Source organism: Temnothorax longispinosus, chromosome 3 (assembly GCF_030848805.1).
Source record: "Temnothorax longispinosus isolate EJ_2023e chromosome 3, Tlon_JGU_v1, whole genome shotgun sequence".
Classification (NCBI taxonomy): Eukaryota; Metazoa; Arthropoda; class Insecta; order Hymenoptera; family Formicidae; genus Temnothorax; species Temnothorax longispinosus.
In genome coordinates this window covers 16005244-16029454 of record NC_092360.1, presented here as the reverse complement: position 1 = coordinate 16029454, position 24211 = coordinate 16005244, and the positions used below count along the sequence as shown (strand labels likewise).

The following is a 24211-nucleotide window of genomic DNA, read 5'->3' as shown; positions in this document are numbered from 1 at the left end:
CGTGGTTTAGAAACGTCAAGAGAAGTATGGCTAAAAATCGAGTCGACATTCCAGTCGAAGGGACCGGCGCGAAAAGCGATACTCTTGAAGAAAATCATTTTGTCACGATTGAAAGAGGGGGACAATGTACGAACTCACCTAACGGAATTTTTCGAGGCAGTGGCAAGATTAAAAGAGATCGGTTTGATAGTCAACGAAAAAGTGCTAACAATCTTATTGTTATACAGTTTGCCAGAATCGTTTGGAAATTTTCATTGCGCTATTGAGACGCGAGATGAGTTGCCAGATCCCGAGATATTGCGAGTGAAAATACTTGAAGAATACGGATCGCGAAAAGCGAGCAACAACAATACAGAGCAGAATGTTATGTACGCGAGAAGGTCAAAGTTTCGTCAAAATACGCGTGTGCCACAGGACAGTCGTGAAGATTCGAGGAATGATAAAACCGAAAGCCAAGCAAGTGCGGCTCAAAGAAAACTTAAATGTTTCCGTTGTGGTAAAACCGGTCATATTGCCAAAAAGTGTCTGGCAAAGTATCCTGCGAATTTACAAGTGAGTGCACGACAGGTGGAAGACAATGACAATGAATCGGTGAGTTCGGAACGAGCGCGCGGGGACACGGCGATGCTGAACACAGTTGAGACGGTATTATTTAATCGCGAGAGCGTAAATGGTGTAGAATGGTGCTTGGACAGTGGGTGCACTGCACACATGTGTACTGAAAAGACAAAGTTCGAGAAAATCGAAAGTGCGTATAAGACATTGAATTTGGCGAACAGTGAGACAACGAATATAACGGGCGCGGGAAACGTGCGAATGGCCGTGAGTAATGGTAAACAGGAGACAAATGTAAACTTTGAAAAAGTATATTACGTGTCGGATTTACGTACAAACGTGTTATCGGTGTCAAAAATAACGGATCGCGGATATGAAGTAGGGTAGACCGGGGCACGTTGTCACATCGGCTTTATTTAAAAAACTAATAACCACAGGGCAGCACCCGTCATTCCCAAAACGTGTTAGTGTATGCCCATCTTTGGTGTGTTTACAGTGTTGAGATTGCTCCAGCCGTGTTGACGTAAAATCAACTTGAAAGTTTTTTGCGACCGTAAGTAAAATTTTATTGTCTAATATTCAACGTATTGGACATGAAGCTTATGTTTTTTTAGAACAGATCTTTATATTATCTTAAAGTATGTACTTTTACCTACCGCGTGCAATACCTAACCTTATGAATATCTCAAACGTGTCGGCCATAAGGCTGTTTGAAGTAAAAAAATGCCCTAGGGGCACGTTGTCACGAATTTAATGGGAATCTATTACGAATCTTCGGATGACGATAACGAGTAAAAATATTTTATGTTTAATCACCGACATGATTGTAAAAGAAAAAATGTGTATCAATGAGTTGCGCATTCGAGTGGAATTCTTGTATTTAGATTAAGACGAAAACTTCGTGCTTTTTGTACTTTTTTGAAATAAAATAAATGTTTCTGTGAAGGATTTTACTTTTTTACATTGCAGCGCACTACAATATATTGATATTTACGTTGAATACAGTTTGGATAACATTTTGCATGCAATTACATTTGATGTTACAACGTGCCCCGGGCATGGGGCACGTTGTCACAAGCGACCTGTCGTTATTTATTGTTATGTGACAACTGTAAAGTAACAATCACACAAAATTCGATACTGTCCAATTGAAGCTGAGGGTTCACTCGAAATTTTGGCATATCAATAAAGTACTCTTAAATATTGAATGTGAAAAATACAAAAAATATTGAACCAAGTGTGTGACAACGTGCCCCGGTCTACCCTACATTTTCGTGAAAAAGGCGCGACCGTGACCGGTGAGCACGGAGAAATAATTTTTCGAGCAGATAGAATCGGAAATTTGTATTATGTGCGAAGGGGCAAAAACCCGATAAATGAAAACGATGCGGCGAGAAAAGGAGAGAATGTGGTGATGTCCGTGAATCATACTGAGAGTGAGATCGACGAGTGGCATTACAAGTTGGGACATTTAAACGAACGAGACTTAAAAAACATGGCGAAAAGCGGAGTTGTGCATGGTTTGAAACTTAAGATCGATCAAACAATGTCAACATGTGAAGTGTGTATTCGCGAGAAACAAACTCGAGCTCCATTTCCGAAAAGTGAAGGCGGTCGTACGAAAAACTTATTAGAAATAGTGCATTCAGATGTGTGTGGACCGATGAGAACTGCGTCACATTCTGGCGCAAAATACTTTGTGACATTTATCAATGATAGGTCGCGTTGGTGCGAGGTTATCTTTGTGAAAAACAAAAGCGATGTTTTGAGTGCGTTTAAAAAGTACAAGGCCGCAGCAGAAACTTTAACAAGAAGAAAAATAAAAGCATTACAGTCGGACAATGGAAAAGAATACTGCAACAAGGAATTTGACCAATTCTTGGAGCAAAACGGTATCGTGAGGCGATTATCGACACCGCATACCCCCCAACAAAACGGCGTGGCGGAGAGAAAGAATCGGACGCTGGTCGAAATGACCAGGTGCATGATGCGTCAAGCGGATGTTTCTCCAGTGTTTTGGGCAGAGGCGGTAAATACTGCGTGCTATGTGAGAAATCGGTGCGTGACAAAATCGCTGGATGGACAGGTACCGTATAAATTATGGAAAGAGAAAACACCTACGGTGATATATTTTCAAATCTTTGGTTCGAAAGTGTTCGTGTCGGACAAAAATCCCCAAAAAGGAAAATTTGACTCGAGATCAGAGGAGGGTATTTTCATAGAATATTCAAATGAATCGAAAACATATCGCGTGTGGCTACCGAAATCGCGTAAAGTAATCGTGAGTCGCGACGTGAAATTTTTGAACGAGTCAGCTTTTGATCGTGAATACCAAGAGTTTCTTGAGGACGAGAAACCCGACCCAATCGAAACTAGAGGACACGAACGGAAAGACGAGTTGATTGAGGACGAGGCAGAGGAGCATCACGCCGAAGGAACTCAAGTTGTCATCAAGGAAAGGCATCATACAGAAGTACCTCGAGATGTCATCGTTAGAGCACCTAAACGAAGGGCAACGGAAGGCTCTACTCCTTTACCAACGAGGCTTCAACCACCGAAACGTGGAAGGGGAAGGCCGATGATATTGCGTACCAGATCGGTTGGAAGGCCGAGAAAACTATATCATCTGGACGCTAACAACAATGACGGAAACGATGGTGAGGATAGTGAGGTTTCGGATGATGAGGGTCTACCTGGTGAGACTCCAGACAATGATGACGCGTTTATGGAATGTAACTTAACAATAACACACGATCCTGCAACGTGGCAAGAAGCGGAGCAAAGCGACGACGTCGAAGACTGGAGAACAGCCATGGAAGATGAATACCTTGCGCAGATACGTAACAACACTTGGGAAATTGTACCAAGACCGCAAAAGCGAAAAGTGATTGGTAGTAGATTTGTTTTCTGTACCAAAGATAGTGGACTAGTCACAAAGAAGAAAGTACGTCTCGTGGCAAAGGGTTGCTCACAACGTGCAGGGGAGGATTTCCATGAAACTTATTCCCCCGTGGCAAGATCGACTTCAATTAGACTATTGGCGGCATTGTCGGTAGAATTGGGGTTGCAAATTCATCAAATGGATGTGGTAACCGCCTATCTCAATGGTGAACTGGAAGAGAACGTGTACATGGAGGTACCTGAGCAGTTGCACGAGGTATTGACGAAGATCATCGCTGGAAAACATGTGGGTTCAAATGCGGAAATAACTCAAAAAGAAGATATTATAAGAACTGCAAAACGTTGGCTACATGCATTGAACGCACATCAAGATAGTGTGTGCTTATTGAAGAAAGCACTTTATGGATTGCGACAATCAGGGTTGCAATGGTATCGTCGTCTTGTGTCAAAACTGAAGCAAATGGGTATGCGACCAACGGACCAAGACCCATGTATGTTTACATCGCGGAGGAAAAATTGCGTGATGATAATTGCGATTTATGTCGACGATATTGTGATCGCAACCAACGATCCGATATGGATGAAGGAGGTGAAGCGGAATTTGGCGGAGTCATTTGAGATGAAAGACTTGGGACCAGTGAATTATTGCCTGGGAATCGAGTTCCAACAAGACGAGAATGACTATAGTGTTGTCTTAACACAGCGCCAATACACTGAAGCTATCTTGGAGCGGTTTGGCATGCAAGATTGCAAACCAGCGAGGACTCCAGTTAATACAAATGTACAACTAACAAAACCGTCACAAGCTAATGAGAAGATAATGAGGAAATATCCTTTCCAACGTCTCATTGGAGCATTGATGTATCTTGCGGTATCTACGAGGCCAGATATCGCGTACGCAGTCAATTTCTTGAGTCAATTCAATACGAACTATTCAACTGAGCACTGGCTGGCAGCCAAAAGAATCCTCAGATACCTGAGGGGCACCGAAGGTCATGGTCTGATGTACCAAAAATCAGATATACCATTGTACGGAGTAGTTGACGCAGACTGGGGTGCCAACACAGTTGACAGGCGATCATATTCTGGATACGCATTTATCCTAGCAGGAGCAGCAATATGTTGGGAAGCTCGAAAGCAACAAACTGTAGCGCTATCGAGTGTAGAGGCCGAGTATATGGCCATGTCGGAGGCCACCAAAGAGGCGATTTATCTTCAAGGCTTATTACGCGACACAGCAAGGCCATGCGACGGGACCATACTATTCAACGACAACCAGGGAGCACAGCGTTTGGTATACAGCACTGGCGTGCATCATTCAAGAACCAAACATATTGACTTGCGCCACCATTTTATTCGAGATCATTGTGCATCGGGCGCGATTGAGCTTCAGTATATGTCTACCAATGACATGCCGGCAGATATATTAACCAAGGGATTAACCGGACCTAAACACATTCAGTGCCAGGATGGTTTGGGGATGATTGAGTTGCGCGAGTAACCTAGCTCGAGCCTACGACTTCGAGGGGAGGTGTTGGAGATACGAAGTGGCTCCACTCGAACTAACTGTCGCGACATTACCGACGCCTATCTATTTTATTTTCTGATACTCATAGTTCAGTTCAGTTCTCTTTCTGGCGTCGCACGGTTGACCACGTGTAACCATAATCGTTGTAATTCTATACTGAATAAAACCGCGTTATATAGAAACAAACTCTAATTATCACCCGCCAACAATATATATATATATATATATATATATATATATATATATATATATATATATAAACGAGCTTGTAAAGCACGCCACGAACCCATGTGACAACTCGTCTCGCGTGGAAAGTGTATGCGTGAACTGTTTCGACATATATATTAGTCATTTATGCCTTCTAATACTCAAAATAGCTGTTATATTTTCAAAACTTTTTAACGAATAACGAGCAACGCGTCGGCTAAAACCTTCTGAAGGTCACTCGAGGTCATGACCTTGACAACATATATCAAAGTCATAGAAATCGGTGATGTCGCCCTTATATATATAATCCGAAGTTTTACTATATATGTATAATTATTAACGCTGACATCTTGTTATTACGGCTCTATGCTCTTTATATTTTTAATTTGATTCTTTAATTGTCTGAGCCTTTATTACTTATATTTAAATGTTTATTTCAAATTATGTGAATATAAAAAATCTAGATTTATAGCATAGTATTTTTTTGATAAATTTGTATTATTTAATTATTTTGCATAATCAGAGAGAGTCAAATTTTAGAGAGTTAAAATAATAAGAAATTTTAATTATTATTTTATTTACATGATAAGAAGTTCATAACTGAATACATCTTATTAACTCACATCCGATTATGCTCATCTAATTCGATATATAATATATTAAATTAATTTTGTCGCATAATTTATTGTTTAGCAAGGTATCAACTGCCAGTATGTATAAGGTGGTATTTTCTTTGCGATGAGAATTAATCAATCAACGTGCCAGTAAATCGAGACGTTGTTGTATTGATTGTGATAAATGCATGCGCCTTTATAAATCCGACTGTATATTGGAGGGGTAATGCAACGTTACATGCTAATGGATCCGAGATGCGAAGCTGCAAAGTTCGCGATAATGCAAGTCCATAATAGTCCATAATTCTATATCAAGAGTAGTGTTGCACATGTTCGTTATATACGAACATTCTATGAGGGTGATAGAGTGATCGTCTTTGAGCCTGAGTTATTTTATTCCTGCACGGTATTAAACTCAAAGAATATATCAATTTATTAACCCGCAATATGCTTTAACAGATGCATCGATTTATTTTATTTTTTGTCCCCCCGATTACATTGTTTCTTATTATAATTTTTTAAAAGAGGATCTATATGAGTTTGAAATCCATCAGCAGGATACTCTTTACTTTGATTGGTAAGATGATTTTTACAGGACGATAGAATGTCGTTTGTTTTAACAATTGTGCTTGTGTTACTTGCAAATTGCTCACTATCTGTTTCTATTAATATTTATTGGTTAATATTATTTTTATACTATCAATTATTTGAAATAAATATTTATAAAAATGTAGGACTGTAATAACTTCTTCATTAAATGTTAGTTTCAGTTATTTAATATATTATATGTATATAGTAATTATCGGTATTAATTAATACATTCATTGCTGATATAGACAGACATGTTTAATACTGAATGAAGTATTTAATTAGTGATATATATTACTTTTTGATTTCTGTGCATATATTATTGATATATTAAAAGCACAGTATATAAGAGAAGAATAAATTTGCCTGTTAAAACTGCCAATGTTCTTACTACAAAAGTTGAGCAAAATATTTTTGGTATTATACATTACTTGTGGAATCATGCTTTAAATTATAATATTATTTGTTAGCTCTTTTATTATTATTCCTCTTTATATTAAATAAACTTAACAGCCAACTTGCTGTAGTTACAGTCATAATATAATTCTAAATATGTTAACGTTGTGTGATATAAATTTTATTGATAACTTACTTTTATGCCCTCAATGTCTATATGGTGATATAAATAAAAGTAGAAGTAAAAAAATAAAAATTATTTGTTATTTTAATATTATGAATATTCCTTAATAATCCGGGAGTCAGGGCTATTAAAAAATGAGAATATTGAAGTTCACGGCGCAAAGCTGGAATTTTTTTTAATTGATTCTTATGATATCCCGTAACAAGCGTGTAAAGTCTCTAGAATCAACTCGGCCCGCTTCGCCTTTTTTTATTGCAAAATATATTTAAAAATGCGTTTCTGTATAGTTTTCTTTAAATAACTCCTTCTGTGTTGGTCAAACGACAAAACTTGAAGAGAGGAAAATTGTTCGGAAGGAAATTTCCTATAAGAATAAGCCTTAAAAAAAATTTAAAAAATTTTTTTAATTGCAAAATTGCAAAAAATACGCGAAAAAAGGGCCATTTTTACAGGTTCCCGAAAACTGGGTTAAAAATTATCATATTTAAGCGGACATTCACTCAATGATACCTTTCAGTATGCTGAACAAGTGTGCACAAGGCTCGCCTCCAATTTTTATATGGCTGCCTATTAACAAATTATTTATGCAAATCGGACGCTTGGCTCTCACGTCTGAACGGGTGAACTTATTTTGATGCACTTTATCGGAAATGAAAGGTAACGGTCTACTTTATGAATTTAAAATAAAAAAATTTTTTTTTCTAAAATTTGACTATTATTTTAAACAATTTAAATTTCGCATATTAAATATCGGCGTTATTTATTGGCGTACAGTAATGCAAATAGCACCATTGGTTTGCGCTTAAAAAATTATGAATTTCAAAAAAAAAACGTGCCGATACGACCAATAGAAGCCGAGATAATTGACTTTTACATAATTAATGATTACAGCTAAATTATTTCATATTTTTACTTGAAATTTGGTGTAAAGGTACTAGAGTGAGTGCTTTAACGGCGGAATTTTTTTCGCTGCAATTCGACTGCCAGGTTCGGCGAAAAAAAAAGTCGAATACAACGGTTTTAGAGCGAGAGCGCCGGAGCGGACGCAGCGGCGGGTCGACTACGTGGCGCGCGAGCCGCCGCTGCGTCCGCCAAGCTCGCTTAATTAACAATTATTTTTCTCTGCAACAAAAGCACGTATCCAAACGATTTTTTTTTTAAATCTGCTTGAAATTTTCCGAATTTTATGATTATCACATTATAAATATCATATTCTCAGTATTAACGGAGATAAACAAGACATATTAGGAAAAATATGTATTAATTAATAACAAATTATTTTTGTGATATTTTATACTGTATTGTATATTGTATATTGTCAATACAAAGAGAAAATAGGTTTTCTACACACTTATTTTACTTTATTTTACGTGAATTTTTCCGAGTCTTTTTTTGCTTAAAATAATTTAATTTGTTTTTCTAGTTGCAAATAAAACAGAATAACGCATGGTGAACTTCTTGAATCTTTGAAAGATTCAAACGACTTTTCTTTAATATATAATAGTTTATCACTATTAGTTACGAAAGTATATCTTCTTTTTAATGAAATAATCATAAAGATCAGGAAAATTCACGAAAATGAAATAAAATAAGTGTATAGACAACCTATTTTCTATCTGTATTGACAATATATAATATACAATACAGTATAAAATATCACAAAAATAATTTGTTAATAATTAATACGTATTTTTCCTAATATATCTTGTTTATCTCCGTTAATACTGAGAATATGACATTTATAATGTGATTGCAGCAAAAAAAATTCCACCGTTAAAGCACTCACTCCAGTACCTTCACACCAAATTTCAAGTAAAAATATGAAATAATTTAGCTGTAATCATTAATTATGTAAAAGTCAATTATCTCGGCTTCTATTGGTCGTATCGGGATGTTTTTTTTTGAAATTCATAATTTTTTAAGCGCAAACCAATGGTGCTATTTGCATTACTGTACGCCAATAAATAACGCCGATATTTAATATGCGAAATTTAAATTGTTTAAAATAATAGTCAAATTTTAGAAAAAAAAAATTTTTTTTTATTTTAAATTCATAAAGTAGACATCGTTACCTTTCATTTCCGATAAAGTGCATCAAAATAAGTTCACCCGTTCAGACGTGAGAGCCAAGCGTCCGATTTGCATAAATAATTTGTTAATAGGCAGCCATATAAAAATTGGAGGCGAGCCTTGTGCACACTTGTTCAGCATACTGAAAGGTATCATTGAGTGAATGTCCGCTTAAATATGATAATTTTTAACCCAGTTTTCGGGAACCTGTAAAAATGGCCCTTTTTTCGCGTTTTTTTTGCAATTTTGCAATTAAAAAAATTTTTTAAATTTTTTTTTTAAGGCTTATTCTTATAGGACATTTCCTTCCGAACAATTTTCCTCTCTTCAAGTTTTGTCGTTTGACCAACACAAAAGGAGTTATTTGAAGAAAACTATACAGAAACGCGTTTTTTAATATATTTTGCAATAAAAAAAGGCGAAGCGGGCCGAGTTGATTCTAGAGACTTTACACGCTTGTTACGGGATATCATAAGAATCGATTAAAAAAAATTCCAGCTTTGCGCCGTGAACTTCAATATCTAATCCCCTGACTCCCGGATTATAAATGTTTAAATATCTTGTACGTTTCTACCCTCACAAAATCCGTACTTTTAAAATAGCCTTAAATTTTAATATTAAGAATTCGTAAAAAAAAAAATAAACAAAAATTTGGCCAAAGAAAGAAATATTCAACGATATCCTGTGTCCGGTTTGTTTATATCAATTTCTTGAAACATATGAAAATGTTTTATGTGTTTTATGTGTTTTATAATTTATAATATTTATCGTCTCTGTCAACAATATTTTTAAAAATAATTTCTATATATTATCTTATAAAAATTATAAATAGAAATAATAAAAGATTAATTAATACGGATAAACGTACTTTTTAAAATAATCAAGAGACATGGTAGTGTCTCGCGCCAAGTACACGCGGAGCGAGACCGACCGTGACTCTTTTACGTGACGCGAGGGGTTGCGAGTACTCGAGATGTTGAGATCTCGATAACGAGTGAACGGATCAAGTTCTAAGTAGGCTTGATCGATAGCTTGGGGTCCAATTAGGGGGGGTTTCTCTTATAATATTCCGCTACGTGCCCTACGAGCGGAGATATTGCGACGCAAAGTCCAAATGTAAAAATTTATTTTTAAAATACGAATACTTCTTCTACTTCTACGTCGACCGTGTCTCTCATCTCAATATTATTATGATTATCAGAGAAACGTCACTTTCACTTTTTCGACACTGGCGGCTAGCGGCGTTAGTATCGCAGTGCAGTGCAGTGTAGACAGTGCGTTCGTTTAGCGCGCTGTCAGTCAGTTCCTATTCATCAGTTAACCTATCTCGAGAGCACTCGAGAGACACAGTAAGTACGAAGTACGCGCGGAGCGAGACCGACCGTGACTCTTTACGCGACGCGACGATTAATTAATATTATACTTATTTTATTTACTGTTTATTATTTTACGTTTACGTGAGTGTTTATACATACAGGTTAATAACCTATTTACTGTTTACTACGTTTACGTGAGTGTTTATACATACAGGTTAATAACCTATTATATTATTTTTTATTTTTATATTGACGGCAGGGAGTTGAGGATACTGAGATCAAGGAGCCTGTTCACACGAGGCGTTTCTGCCGCGCGATTGCGGCCGCTCGTTAATAACGTTTGCACGAGCCGCACGCGCGTACGCGAAACGGCAGTAACACCGTATAATCGTGCCGGCGATATACTGAATTTGAATTGCTTTGTGCTCTTATCTGGAGATTTCGTATCTCTACATCGTGTTACCATTGCACCGCTGCCGGAACAGAAGGTTCTCTACGCTTGGCAGAAAGTGACGACTGACACGTTCGATCCCGACTTCGTTGATCGCAGAAGAGCTGGACTCGAGGTACGTTTCCGATTTGCACGTATAACAGTATCGTGCGATGAATGTTGTACCCAATTATAACCTCAAATAAAGTTGTGCACGTTGCTAGTAACGCTGTCTGTAAAAATTTGCGTGAAAAATGATATATAATCATATTAACACATTACATTATTTTTAGACGTAGCTGTGATGAAAGAGAATTAGATGGTGACTTAATTTTGGGAGATATAGGTCAAGGATTGCCATTTAAAGCTGGTACGTTTGATGGGGCTGTCAGTATTTCTGCGCTTCAGTGGTTGTGCTATGCAAGCAAAACTTTGCACAATCCTACAAAACGTTTATATCGTTTCTTCTCAACGTTGTATGCATGCCTGTCAAGAAGCGCAAGAGCAGTGTTACAATTCTATCCAGAGAACGGTGAACAGGTTGAATTAATCACGGCACAAGCCACAAAAGCTGGCTTTTATGGCGGTGTGGTTGTCGATTTTCCGAATAGCGCAAAAGCAAAGAAAATGGTCTTGGTTTTAATGACCGGAGGAGCTGCTCCGCTTCCAAAGGCACTAGGCGTAGAGAACGAAGATAGACAAACCGTCGCTAATTCAAGAAGGTTTGATCCTCTCGTTGTCTGTTATATCTATTTTTTCTCTATTTTACCTTCCAAAAATTGTGATAATTTTTTTGTACATAGGGAATACATAAAGAAAGCCAAGGGTAAATCATTGAAGAAAAGTAAGGACTGGATTTTAGAGAAGAAAGAAAGGCGGCGCCGGCAAAGAAAAGAAGTTAGAGATGACTCCAAATATACTGGACGAAAGAGACCCGGGAGATTCTAATTGTAAGATATACTTTGTTAATATAAAAAACACTATTTTAATAATTTTTTTTATAATTTATAATGTTAATTATAAATTAAAAAATTGATAAAATTGATCTAATTAATTTTTGTCTGTTTCTATATAATTAATCTACTACTTAAAAATAATATATGCATAAAATATTTTCTTTAGTAACGAAAAATATGTGCCTAAAAATTTTTTTTGTTAAAGAATATCAAACATGAAATTTAATAATCATGACTGTGCATAAATGTTTGTGTAAAGGGGAATATTTTCCTTTAAAAAGGATATTAGGAGTCCGTTATAATGTTAATATTACGGTAATAATAGACAATATTAATAAGAGATTAAAGAATGAGTTCAATATTTTATATTATTATTATTATTCTTTACGTAAACATAAATTGTGAAATACTCTGTTGTACTCCAGTAGGTAATACTTTTTCTAATTCTTCATGATCCAACCACTGGTATTTTACGTTATTGTTGATATCTCCATCCATATGTTTGGCTAAGAAATAAAATATTTTAGCACCATAACTTCCTTGCTCGCAAAGCTTCTTAGGATATTTGTATTTGTAGAATCCGATAGGTGCATTTCCATAAAACTTTACTTTTATTGTTGCACCACATGTATCTTGTAATACTCTCTCCGCAGTTTGTAAAAGAATTGATAAAGAACATTTTCAAATTATTTTTTTGTCCCCATTAAGATATTCACATGCAAAATTAGTTGCAGAGAGAAGTTGTAATATATTTATTCGGCTAAAATTGTTATTTTAATTCTTACTCGTTTCTTTATGTTTGAAATGTATATTTATGCAATATATATAAAACTTTGTTTATTTTTTAGGGCAGTAAAACAAATATTGGCGTGATTGTAACATCATTAGTTTTTGCAGAAAATTATATGTAGATTTAACAGTCTGTTAAATATAAATATGACAATGTATTTATGCAAAAAATCTTTACATTTTTAAACTCTACGTATAATGTATTCCAATTTTTATCATGTGCGGCGGAATGATTCCTTTATGAAATTACCATAGATAAACCTTTACAAAATATGACAAAAAATGTTAATAGAGAATTAGGCAGACTAAGCAGGCCCATTGGCACACATGAGCTCGGAACGTACTTATGACATGTCACGGCGCAGGATACGAATAAGTACGACCGTGAATGAAGGAAATTATATAATTTTATTAATAATTGTAATACAATAAATAAAAGTTGAAATATATATAATGTCGGTTGATTATACATTGTTGATGTTACATATTTTTTCTTAAAAAAACTATGCTTTTTTTTATTTCACGAATAGCATATATACTTACAGGAGGGTAAAATAAGATACCTGTTAAAGTTTGAACTCTTAATATTAATTAATATTAACAGGTCGCTTATCGTGACTTTTTATTTTTCATTTAGTAAGATAGAAAAAATTTTATAACTATCTAACAAACAGTAATACAGCATTGCTTTACATAGATTTTTGTAGTAAATTTATCGCTTTACAAAAAAGATCTCTTATCATTTTTTCATAAATTCAACCGTTCAAAAGATATTCAAAGTTAAAGTTTGATAAATTTTATAATATCGACTATCAAAAATTATGAAATAATTAATACATATTTTTGTAGAAAATTTAACGATCTACAAAAAAGGTCTCTTATATTTTTTTCATAAATATAATTATTTAGACGATGTTTAAAGTTTAAAGTTTAGTGTATAAAAATTATTCTTTTTTTTCATATTATAACAAAATTCTGAGCTTTATTTATTTAATATGAAAAAAAAATAATTTTTATACACTTTGAACTTTAAACCTTAATATCGTCTAAATGGTTTTATTTATGAAAAAAATATAAGATCTTTTTTGTAGATCGTTAAATTTTCTACAAAAATATGTATTGATTATTTCATAATTTTTGATAGTCGATATGATACAAAATTCATAAGAAGCAAAAACAAGTTTTATATTTATCAAACTTTAACTTTGAATATCTTTTGAACGGTTGAATTTATGAAAAAATGATAAGAAATATTTTTTGTAGAGCGGTAAATTTACTACAAAAATCTATGTAGAGCAATGCTGTATTACTGTTTGTTAGATAGTTATAAAATTTTTTCTATCTTACTAAATGAAAAATAAAAAATTGCGATAAGCGACCTGTTAATATTATTTTCTAATTTACCTAAATAGAAATCTTCTTCCTGACCGATAAGTCTATCGACCAGTGTCGAAAAAGTGAAAGTTACGTTTCTTTGATATATATATGTCATATATTGAGAGACGTCGACGTTAGTAGAAATATCTTAATATAATATTTTCACATTTCAACTTTGCGTCGCAATATTTCCGCTCGTAGGGCACGTAGCGGAAAAATAAAAACACGGCCTTTGGCCAACTCGAACGTGAGTACCCCATACGTACAAGAGTAAAGTACCAGTTAAAATACAGATAGCGAATTGGTTTTAGTCTTAAAATGTTTCACAATTGATTATTTTTGGAAAAAGTTGATAAGAAATAATTTTTACAAGCAACATAATACTATATAAATGCATATTTTACATAAAAGCAATGTCTGGCAATGTATATATTATATATATTAACAACTTCAGACACATTTCTTTATAAGGTGTAATTTTTTTCTGTTAAGATTAAGATGCGTAACACTACAAAAAGGCGTGATATCCGTACAAAATTACCTTTTTCAAAAAAAAGGTAAAAAAAGGCGCCAAGTACACGCATAGTAGTGTATATGTATTATGCTGTTACCTCGAAAAAAAAAAAACAAAGTGGTAGTATTATACCTCGAAATAACACCCTGTACATACTGTTCATAAAATGCGTAATACTACAAAAAGGCGTGATATCCGTACAAAATTACCTTTTTTAAAAAAAAGGTAAAGAAAGGCGCTAAGTACACGCATAGTAGTGTATATATTGTTACCTCGAAAAAAAAACAGTGGTAGTATTATACCTAAAAAAAATCTAAGTAACAAATGGTAGACGTAATCTTTGTATCTTGAAAAATCTCGAAAAAACCTAAACAGTAGTACCTATCTTTACCTCGAAAAAAACCAAAGTTGTAGTATTATACCTCGAAAAAACCTAAGTAACAAGTGGCAGACGTAATCTTTGTATCTCCAAAAATCTCGAAAAAACCTAAGCAGTAGTAATTTTATTTCCAAAAAATTATAACTCAAGTGATACACATCACAAAATTACGTTACCTTATCAAAAATGAGTCGCGCTTCAAGTGATCTATTATTACAATTACAAAAAAAAAATGATATCTCTTTTTAAATTACAGCGCCAATTACAGAGAACATATTTTTCGAGATACAAAGATTACGTCTACTATTTGTTACTTAGATTTTTTTGAGGTATAATATTACCACTGCTTTTCTTTGATTAGATTAAAAGATTAAAAAATGAAGAATTACACAGAGGTAACAGTACAAAATACAAATATTTTATTAAAATATTTAAACCCAACAAGGGAATACAAGGTATTTAAATACAAAGTTTATATATGTATTTTAAAAGATTTAATCGCATCGCAAAAAATTACAGAGGTAACAGTACAAAAAATAAAAATATTTTATTAAAATACATAAATTTTTCTTGTCAAAAAACTTGGCGCTGCTAGACCTCAAAATTAGGTCAGCCTGTTGTGTATGTGCGAGCGAGTGAATGTGGGTGATGTGTGTGTGTGTGTGTAACGGTGAATAATGCGGCCATACTACCACTTTGTTTTTTTTTCGAGGTAAAGATACTACTGTTTAGGTTTTTTCGAGATTTTTCAAGATACAAAGATTACGTCTACCACTTGTTACTTAGATTTTTTTTAGGTATAATTTATTATACTAAACATTTATATATTATATATATTTTTTTTTATAAACAATGTCTTGTAATTTTTCTCTAGGTTGGTTTCTATATATATATATATAGGTAGATGTTAACTAACAAAATTGAAGAATTATGCAATTAGCGCACTTCAAAACTTTTGACATATTTCCACGTATAGGTAAGTGTAACGTATATATTCGTAGTAAAGTGAAACGCGTGAGAATATGTCATGCTCAACACGATTTGTTATTCTCATGTTATTTCCGGGTGACTCAAACAATAATGTCATTAACATATACGTTAACAGACATATGTTTTGTGCTAATTCGATGCAAATCATCAATCTGGCATTAATTATTATATCATATGTAGTGCATTTTTTAATGTATGTATTAGTTTGTAGTGTTTGTACGCGATAAACGTATCGAAAAAATATGCCGTACGCTGTTGAATTATAAGTCTATGGTTATTAATTTTGCAATTTGTCAAAGATACATTTGCTATTTGTCATGTTATCAATTATCACGATGGAAATATTTCATGCTGTGATCGTTACAGTACTATAACAGTTTTTATTTTTATTTTTTTCTTTTCGAATGCAACGTTGAGATAGCATAATCTTTGTTAAGCATAATCGATAATTGGACTGATAGCGATTCTTTTTACCACTGATATATATAAACAATTTTGAGACTTGACAAGCACAAACGGCATTATGTCGTGGACAACGCACTTGTGTACTCTTTTGCTCTTTGCGAGCGGCTCCTTCGCTAACCATAAGAATAATAAGATTCTTAATAAGTCATGGTGGAATAACACCGTCTTCTATCAGGTTTATCCGAGAAGTTTGTATGACTCGGATGCTGATGGAATAGGCGACTTGAAAGGTAAGTGTATGCCAACAGCCTCAGCCTTTTGTGATTATGTCCCATATAATAAAATAACAATGAATTGTTATATAATATAACTAGATTTTTCGCCCGCGCTTCGCGCGAGCTCAAAATCTATTCCCCTCTTCCCAAACTCACTCATTAATTAGGAGCACCAATAGAACCCCATAAAACCCAATTTTCAATCCCATAGTAGCCATCTCCATAAAATTAGTAATCTTTTGGTACCAATTTCATCAAAATCATCAACAAAAAATTGGAAAAATTTTGGCACCAATTTCAAGAAAATCGATTCATTAGAAAAAAATTATCTATTAATAAAAAATTAAACTAATCCTCTAAAAATTTAAAAAATTTTGGCACTGTTTTAAAAAAAATAGGTCAATTATTAATACTTATTATTTCTCAAAATTTTAATAATTTCCAAACCAGTTTTTAAAAATTGGTAACAAAAAATTATCCATAAAAATTATTCATAAAAAAATTCAGCTTGATATCTCAAAGTTTGCGGAAATTGGAGCAATCACGTATATTTTTTTTTTTTTAACAGAAATCGTAAACCACTTTACTATTAGCAATTTTTCTAATTCTATTACATTCTTTAGTTCTTTCTACCCCTATCTATATATATAAGTACCTGACGTCTGTCTGTCTGACGCAAACTACTTGTTATTTTCCGAGAAATTGGAAAAATTTCGTAACCGGTTTCCAAAAACCGGTCTTAATCGCTCGCGACAGTCACGAATTGAAGTAACTGGTTAATTCCCAAAAAATTTAAAAAATTTTTTATATTGGCTTCCAAAAAGATCGGTAACAAAAAATTATACATTTTATAGCATTCCCCGGAAAATTCTACCCCTGTTTCATATGTAACTCTTTGAAATTCGGTCAATTATTTCCCGAAAAATTAGAAAAACCGGTTTCCAGAAAATCGGTAACAAATCCTACATACAACATATTTCATTTAAAACTAATCGACCCCTGAACGACTTAATTCCCGAAAATTATAAAAAAAAGATTTTTTTTTGCCTTTGCAACTTCCTCTATTTCATAATTTAGTGCTGCTCTTAGCATCCTGACCGTCTTCTAATGTACATTTTTAAAAAAATTACGTAGATTTTTTTAAACAAAAATCGGAAACGTTTCAAGAAAATCAGTACATTAATAAAAAATTAAACTCGCGGTTTAAAAAAAATCAGCATATACAATTTTTTGAGATTCGGTCAATTATTTCCAGAAAATTTGGAAAAATTTTGGAACCGGTTTCCAAAAAGATCGGTAACGAAAAATTATACACTTTATGGCAATTCCCGGGAAATTCTACCCCTACTTCATATACAATTCTTTACGATTCGGTCAATTAATTCCCAAAAAGTTGGAAAAATTTTGTAACCGGTTTCCAAAAAGATCGGTAACGAAAAATTGTACACTTTATGGCACTCTCTGGGACATATTCTACCCTTACTTCATATACAATTCTTTAAGATTTGGTCAATTAATTCTCGTAAAATTTGAAAAAATTTCGGAACCGGTTTCCAAAAAAATCGGTAACAAAAAAAAGTCGCAACATTTTCATCCCCGGAAAATTCTACCCCTATTTCATATATTTTTGGTAAAAATTCGGTCCACTAACGAATGAATAGTTTGCGTACATACAGACAGACGTGACTTATATATATAGATATTACAAGTTATACTTAATTAATTGTTACATAATTTTATACAGTTAATCTGAAAACTGTGTTGTTTTCTAAAAATTTTGAGGTAAATGTAGTCAAAAATAGGTTCGTATATATATATAATGTCGGCGATATTTAGATGTGTTATTTTACATTGTCAGGGATAATTTCAAAGTTGGACTATATCGTGGACACTGGCATCAATGCGATCTGGTTGTCGCCCATATACCCAAGTCCCATGATCGATTTCGGATATGACATATCCGATTTTAAAAACATCGATCCGACCTTCGGTTCATTAGAAGACTTCAAAGTTCTTCTAGCACGCGCTAAAGCACTCGGTTTAAAAGTGAGACGTCTTGCCAATATCGTGCACAATTATAAATAAATTTCTTATATTATGATTATATATATCTAACAATAAGTCAAATATGTATAAACTTACTTCTCTTTATGTTATTTCAGAAAACACGTTACTTTTTATTTTTCACTGCAACTTTAAAGCCACTTTATAATATCATTCTTACAGGTGGTTCTTGATCTTGTGCCGAATCATACATCTGACAAGCATATATGGTTCCAAAAGGCTCTACAAGGTCATAAGAAGTATAAGAACTATTATGTGTGGGCACGCGGTCGAAATGGAGACGGCATAACACCGCCCAACAATTGGATCAGCGTATTTAGTGATTCCGCGTGGACTTATGTTGAATCACAAAAACAATGGTATCTTCATCAGTTCGAGTATAGACAACCTGACTTAAATTTCCGTAACCCTGCAGTAAGATTAGAGATGAAAGTAAGTAACAAGAAGAATTTTAATTTTCTTTAAGATGTTGTCATATGTTGTAAACTTGGAAAATTTTTATAACACTTTCCAGATAGCACATACACGTTTCAGAAATGTTTTATGAGTGTTTTTCCGAAACGTTTTATAACCGATTTCTAGAAACGTTTCTCATGAGTAAAAATGTCTATTCGAAAAACGTTCGATGGAACGTTTCTTTTCCGATAAAATAACGTTTAAAAAAACTATTATAGAAACGTTTATCACGAGTAAAAATGTCTATTCGAAAACGTTCGATGGAACGTTTCTTTTCCGATAAAATAACGTTTAAAAAACTATTATAGAAACGTTTTGTTTTAATGATAAAGACATTTTAGATAAAGACATTTGAAATTCCTACTTTTCACGTCTTTTGAACGTGTTTATGACGTCTTTGAGACATGATGCGTAAGAATGTTCTAGAAGCTTTATGCATATACCATCCATGACGTCTATTCTTTTTCGAAGAAATTCCTGAACTGGTGCACATTTGTGCTATATAAGTTAAAGTAAAACAAAATATACTTGTTTCACTCTAACTTAATTGCATTACTGATATGCACCAGTTCAGAAAGTTCTTCAAAACAGAACACGTATAAATGTTTTTTCAATGGCCACGATCAGCAGAACGTTTATTTTGCAACTGTTGGAAGTTTTCTAAGCTCAGATTTGTCCGATGACAAATAGATTAAGACCGGTAGGACAAAATTAATTTAAGTGAATAAGTGGATATATGTGCATGGATAAAATGATTTATTTTGTGCAATAATTAGTGCAATATAAATTAAAATGTTTCAAAAAAGGCTATTAAAGCTATTATATGTATATATAGATAAAGCAAATTATAATTTTAAAAGGAAAAATTTAACAAATAGGTATTTTTGTTAACTGTAGAAACGTAAAAAATACGTTTCTTAAATCATGGTTTCCAAAACATTTTTGTTCAAATGTTTCTTAATGGTTCTTTACGGTTATGAAATAACTATGTATACGTTCAGAAAACGTATATGAAACTAATATGTGCTACCTGGGTTACGATTAGATAATAATTTATATCTTGAATACACACATCGTATTTATTTATCTTACTGACATTACTAATATAATTAACTAAATTTATTACAATTTATGTTAATATAAATACTTAATATGAACTTTGACGCGCTGTTTGTGATCGTTGTTTTTTTTTACTATATGCAAACGGGAGAGTCCCAATTGCCTACAAATCGATTGCCTACAGTGTCGTTTGCCAACATCTCATTTGCCGACACTTCGTTTGCGCACAAAAATTATTGCCTACAAGTCGATTGCCTACAAGCTCGAGCTTGTAGGCAATAATTTTTGTGCGCAAACGAAGTGTCGGCAAATGAGATGTTGGCAAACGACACTGTAGGCAATCGATTTGTAGGCAATCGGGAATAAAATAAATAATTACATAATTTATTATTATAAAAATTTGTTCGCCTTTATTTTTGTACGTATAATACATTTCTTAATTACTAAATTTATTATGTATTCTGAATTATAATTTTTTTTAATTTAAGGCATATATTTCTCGAATAATGTAATAAATTTGTAACAGTAAATTAAACTGGAAATTAAATTTATTTTTACAACACCTCCACGGAAAGTTTAACTTTCCATGCCTGTAGAGAGGGGTGAAAGTGGCCAATTTCACGCCAGGGTGGCATAGCGGGCGGAAAGTAACCATGCACTTTCCTTCCTAGGGCAGATACGGGAAAATATCAATTTTCTTACCTAGGAAGGAAAGTAAGCCCTGGCGTGAAATGGCCACTCTCGCCCCTCTCTAGGCATGGAAGTCGAATTTTCCGTAAAAGTGTTGTGAAAAATATTGTGTGTACCTCGGGTCGAAAGCTTTTTCAGACTCGTGTGATTTGCCGCCCGAGCCTTCGGCTCGGGCGGCAAACTTCACACTCGTCTAAAAGACGCTGCTTTCTCCCCTTAGTGCACAATATACTATTAAATATTATAATTAGAAAGGTATTATATATATATATATATATATATATATATATATATATATGCAAATATTCTAATATAGAATTTAATTACAAAACTAAACTCACATGTTTATTATACTTATTTTTAAAATAAGTTTATTCTTATAATTTTTGATCATATGTTTGATTGGTTATAGAAAGTTTTGATATTTTGGCTGGATTTGGGTATAGACGGATTCCGCATTGATTCCTCTGCATTTATTTATGAAGACTTAAAGTTACGGGATGAACCTAGAAGTTTTGTGGAAGGTGCCACGCCACGAGATTATACGTATTTGAATCATATTTATACTTTGGATTTAATCGAAACTTACAAGCTGTTTGGAGAGTGGCGAAAATTCGTAGATTTGTATGCTGCTAAACATAATCAGGATCAGAAGGTACATGAATTGATTTTCTGTTTTCTTATATTAAATCCATCCATATCGTGCTATCTTCGTGCATGATGCAATACGTACGTTTCTCTTTTGATTCAGATGGTAGTGATGGAGGCGTACACTACTTTAGAGCACACTATACAATATTATGATTACAACTTGCTGCCTTTTAACTTTAAGTTTATTAGAAATTTAAACTCAAAATCGTCCGCGCAAGATTTTAAACGAGAAATGGATTCTTGGATGAATTCAATGCCAAGAGGTGAAGTCGCTAATTGGGTGGTACGTATTTATATGAAATTATTATTATGATGATAAAAACATTACAAACAAATTACGTTTTTTCTTTATAAAATTTAGTAAAATGTTTGTTAGTCTAAATTTATTGATGTAAATTGTGATTTTTGTCTTTTTTTTTTTTGTAAAACTGAATACATCATATGTATTACATATTATATTTTTAAAGGAACGTATACTCTTTCATAACAATGTGAAAAATTAGTCGTACTTATAAAGCATTAAGGACAATTTTTACTTAAATTTGTACTACAGTTGGAAAATATCATTTTAGAACTTTAATAAAAAGAATCCAAGTTATTATAATTGATTTCGGTAATTGTGTAGATGGAGGAGGTCACCTTGGATGACCTTGGATTTTCAAGTATGTTGTCAAAGTTACCCTCCTGAGTGACCTTCGGAAGGTTTCAGCCCGCGCTCGTTGTTTATTGAAAATTTATTAACAATCATACAATTGCACGTTCATTAATTAGCATATTCATTAAAGCAGCGAATCGTGTTGTTTTCGGCTCGAAACGAGGTCTATAATTGTTGTTCTATGAACATATCGTATAATAATTTCACAAAAAACGCCACATGGGTTTATAACTTTCCACGCGTGGAAAGCCCACGCATGTATTTTGAAGGCACTATGTGTCTAGTTCAACAATAGTGGAGCCCCCTGCAGGGGAACTATCCAAAAATATAAACTATTACCTGCTTTAAACATTTAATTGCTTAATGGCAATGTATATTAAACCAAAAAGATTTCAATATATTTACGATTCACTGCTTTAAATAACTTTTCTTGTTCATGCATGTACTATTTTGACATATATATTAATCATTTATGCCTTTTAATACTCATAACTGCTACATTTCTCAAACTTTTTTTATTAGATAATAAATTTTTAATAAACAACGAGCGCGGGCTGAAACCTTCTGAAAGTCACTCAAGAGGGTGACCTTGACAACATACTTAAAAATCAAGGTCATCCAAGGTGACCTCCTCCATCTACACAATTACCTTGATTTCTTTTAACTGTATAAGGATTTATATAAAGATTTTTTAAATTGGCGATTAATCTGTAACAGAATGCCTGTCTCGCATTACATAAAAATAAAAAATCAGTTACTTATTTCATAAGGGAAGTTAAAATGTAATATAATTTTTTTCAGTTGGGTAATCACGATAATCCGCGTATTGCCTCTCGTTTTCCTGACAGATCGGATCAAATGACCATGTTATCTATGATTTTACCGGGTTTGGCAGTGACGTATAACGGTGATGAAATCGGCATGGTGGACAAAAGGGATATATCCTGGGAAGACACGAAAGATCCTCAGGCATGCCTCGCGGGTCAAGCGCAATACCTGAGTGTGACCCGAGATCCTGAACGCACGCCATTCCAATGGGACGCGACGAAGAATGCAGGTAAAGGATGATCATTTGTGTCCTCTTAGTGTGTTTAGTAGAATGGATAATATACTTTAATTTATATACTTTGCTATTTAATTATTTCTTGTTACGGCAGGTTTTAGCACGGCAAAGTCGACGTGGCTTCCAGTAAATCAGAATTACAAGCAGTTGAATCTGGCGAAGCAGATGGAAGCCAAGGAATCACACTACAAGATTTATAAGACCTTAGCCCTCTTGCACCGTACGGAGCCGGCTCTTACCGAAGGAAGTTATAAATCGATCACGACAAACAATGACATTGTTCTGGGTGTAATTCGAAACAATGGTTACCGCATCGTGGTGCTTCTGATTAACTTCAGCGACGATGAATCTCAAGTTGTCGATCTGTCACAAGAAGGTCTTCCTTCGAATCTAAAGGTCCAAGTTGCTAGTTTGGGTTCTAATATGAAAGCTGGGTATGATTTATGTATTTTTTGATATTGTTTGCAATGTTTACATATAAATAAGTAAATAATAGTATAACTTTTCATATAAAAATTATGATTTTTTTATAAACGTTCTGTCAACATCAGTTCTAATTTTCTTCATAATTTCTTGGTGAAATTATTAATTTTTTAAATTACATTTTATGAAAGATCTAATTACAGAAACGTTTAGATACTCTTAATAATAAAAATAAATTTTTGTATTTTAATTAATTGGTTGCGTACATATAAGATATATGTTGTAAAAAATGCAATTGTTTAAACAATTTTCGTAAAAAATTTGCTTTTAGACTTTTTAAAGTAATTACTAATATTATATTGTTTTATGATTGAAAGAAAATTATATATTATCTATAAATTTAATATAATAATTGATAACAATGTAATAAATTACGTTTGTGTTTTTTTGTGTAGGAAACTAATTGACGTGAAGACGATATCTCTACCTGCGAAAGCTGCTGTAGTATATATTACTGTATAAATATATTATTTCCGAAGTATATCTAACTTTTCTTACAAATGTTTTTAATTACACTTGTGTAATCTTTCTTGCAATAAAAAGAAACAAATAAAACAAACTTAGTTGACTATGGCTATATTTATTAGAAGAAATAATTAAGAATTTTTGGTACATT

At 33.4% G+C, this 24211-nt stretch overlaps 2 protein-coding genes across 3 annotated transcripts; both read left to right on the top strand.

Annotated features, from left to right (window-relative positions):
• Positions 1-10966: 10966 nt before the first annotated feature.
• LOC139810035 (18S rRNA (guanine-N(7))-methyltransferase-like) lies at positions 10967-13003 on the top strand. The gene is made up of 4 exons (XM_071773377.1): positions 10967-10971; positions 11083-11511; positions 11593-11739; positions 12594-13003. The coding sequence occupies exons 1-3, from the start codon at positions 10967-10969 to the stop codon at positions 11735-11737; spliced, it is 579 nt and encodes a 192-aa protein (XP_071629478.1). The 3' UTR covers positions 11738-11739; positions 12594-13003.
• A 3294-nt stretch (positions 13004-16297) lies between these two features.
• On the top strand, positions 16298-24154 carry LOC139809724 (maltase 1-like). Of its 2 annotated transcripts, XM_071772858.1 has the most exons (8): positions 16298-16489; positions 18333-18520; positions 18701-18970; positions 21156-21398; positions 21495-21677; positions 22851-23106; positions 23207-23546; positions 23991-24154. In XM_071772858.1, the coding sequence occupies exons 1-8, from the start codon at positions 16318-16320 to the stop codon at positions 24055-24057; spliced, it is 1719 nt and encodes a 572-aa protein (XP_071628959.1). In that variant the 5' UTR covers positions 16298-16317; the 3' UTR covers positions 24058-24154. The 2 variants fall into 2 exon arrangements, with proteins under 2 accessions (XP_071628959.1, XP_071628960.1); XM_071772859.1 differs by lacking the exon at positions 21495-21677.
• The last annotated feature ends 57 nt before the right edge of the window (positions 24155-24211 follow it).

Coding starts and splice junctions, on each gene's coding strand:
- LOC139810035 (XM_071773377.1), top strand. Junction 11,512..11,592: donor ACCGTCGCTAATTCAAGAAG/GTTTGATCCTCT, acceptor TTTTGTACATAG/GGAATACATAAAGAAAGCCA.
- LOC139809724 (XM_071772858.1), top strand. CDS start 16,318: ATGTCGTGGACAACGCACTTGTGTACTCTTTTGCTCTTTGCGAGCGGC. Junction 16,490..18,332: donor TGGAATAGGCGACTTGAAAG/GTAAGTGTATGC, acceptor TTACATTGTCAG/GGATAATTTCAAAGTTGGAC. Junction 21,399..21,494: donor AACATAATCAGGATCAGAAG/GTACATGAATTG, acceptor CTTTTGATTCAG/ATGGTAGTGATGGAGGCGTA.